The 1766-nt window shown below is 45.0% G+C and overlaps 1 protein-coding gene across 1 annotated transcript; it reads right to left on the reverse strand.

Annotated features, from left to right (window-relative positions):
- On the reverse strand, nucleotides 1-1766 carry LOC134801092 (uncharacterized). The gene is made up of 3 exons (XM_063773613.1): nucleotides 1082-1766; nucleotides 729-917; nucleotides 1-410 (listed from the first exon to the last, which is right to left on the reverse strand). Exons 1-3 carry the CDS (start codon nucleotides 1470-1472, stop codon nucleotides 118-120), a joined length of 873 nt encoding a protein of 290 aa, XP_063629683.1. The 5' UTR covers nucleotides 1473-1766; the 3' UTR covers nucleotides 1-117.

Here is a 1766-nt window from a genome sequence, read left to right on the forward strand (position 1 = left end):
AACTTGTAAAACATCAGTTCTTTATTGTGTCAATAAATAATTTAAATATCATCAATAAATTAGCTCCTAAACACTATCCATTCCGTGCGTGCTATGTACATGATGTTTTGGAGGTAGCTAGTAGGTGGGCGAGGATGATGATGATGAAACAGTCGAGATGGAAGCTACGCTGGAGTAGCTAGGAGACTGGGAACCAGACGAGCTAGATTCGCTAGGGAAGTACGAGCTGTAGGCGAGCTGACTCGGGTCCCAGACGCGAGAGTACGGCCCGGAGCTTGAGGGCTCCCATTGGGGGCTGCCGTAGGAATCCGCGGGGGCGGCAGGGGTGGAGGGGGGACCGTATTGTGAGGCAGGGGGTCCGTATTGGGGCGCTGGCGGGGCGTCGGTTGGCGCCATCATCATGGGCATAGCTGGGAAAAACCAAAATCAAGCAATTGTTAGTAACGTTATGCTATCAAGAATTTTGGAAGACATCTATAGGTAACTTGTTAGTCTCTGTTGGTTTAAACACTTTAAACACAGTATGAAGTCACTAAATTATTTTACCTACTCTTTGAAAGTACCTAAGTTTTTGTATTTATTGTTTAAACCAGATTCAGAAGAGGCGAGTAGTATTTTCCATTATTGTTATATGAATATGCAGCACTTCAAATTACCTACTCATAATTAAATATGGATATTGTTGCAGAGTGAGTACCTATATCTATTATTATCAATGTCATACGAACCTCCTTTCTTCAAAACCAGATTGTAGATCAAGAATCCAAGCACCAGGGTGATGGCCAGCTTGCTGAGGATCAGGGCCTTGACAGCTTTTATGCCGATGATGGTCACCAGGATGGGCATGATCGCCTTCATCTTCAGCTTCAAGAGCAGCAGCACGGGGAGCAGAAGCTTCTTCTTCAAGAGGCCACGAGCTGCAAGAGAAATTGGAATTAAAACTTTCAGGTAAAAAGCAAACCTCTGGACAATATTTTCAAGATGCAGGAGCTCTTAATCGGTATCTTAATCGAGATTTTGAAACACAATTTTGCTTTGATACTAAGACTATTTGCTTGATTTTATGGATTGCTTAACTCACCTTCACCATTTGCAGTCTCCTCAGGGAATTCAACATCGAATCCCCTATCAGCCCTGTACGACACTTCAGCATTCTGGAAGATGAACTCCGGCAGCGTGAACCTGAACTCATTCGCGTTCAGGATCCTCCCAACACGGTCGAAGATCACTTTATCGATGTTCTTGTCGTCGAAAGACCGGGCCGACTCCTTGCTCACTCCGAGCTGCGTATCCAGGTATGAAAGCACTTTGACTTTAAGACATGCTGAAGGCTCGCTCGTGTCGAAACAATCACTGATAACACTGTCCAACAGATCCTCACTTGTACTCAAACGCGGGGTGATAACCTCATTGTCCCCTATGCTGTACCCCCTCACAGCAACCACACAAGCCACAAATAAAACGCACTTCATTGTCGTAAGGTCACTATCATTAAATTTTCTAATTGGACGTTCGGCCCGGTTGGTTAATGGAGCAACAATGATTTAATTTTTCTATGGGCTTGGTTTTTATACGGGATCCTTAGGGCGGCAAGGCACGCGTTAGGTGCGCGTGAGTTGAATGGCGAGCGCTTTCGTTGGTGAAGTATTTAAGAAAGTCCTGGCGCACCATTGAATGCCAAAAAGCCGTATGTTCCCATGAAACTTATATGGAGATGCGTCGTTTGTGTTTGAGCTTAGCAAGAGTGGTGAGAGTGAGTGCGATTG

The sequence above is a fragment of the Cydia splendana genome, chromosome 21 (genome assembly GCF_910591565.1).
Source record: "Cydia splendana chromosome 21, ilCydSple1.2, whole genome shotgun sequence".
Lineage (NCBI taxonomy): Eukaryota > Metazoa > Arthropoda > Insecta > Lepidoptera > Tortricidae > Cydia > Cydia splendana.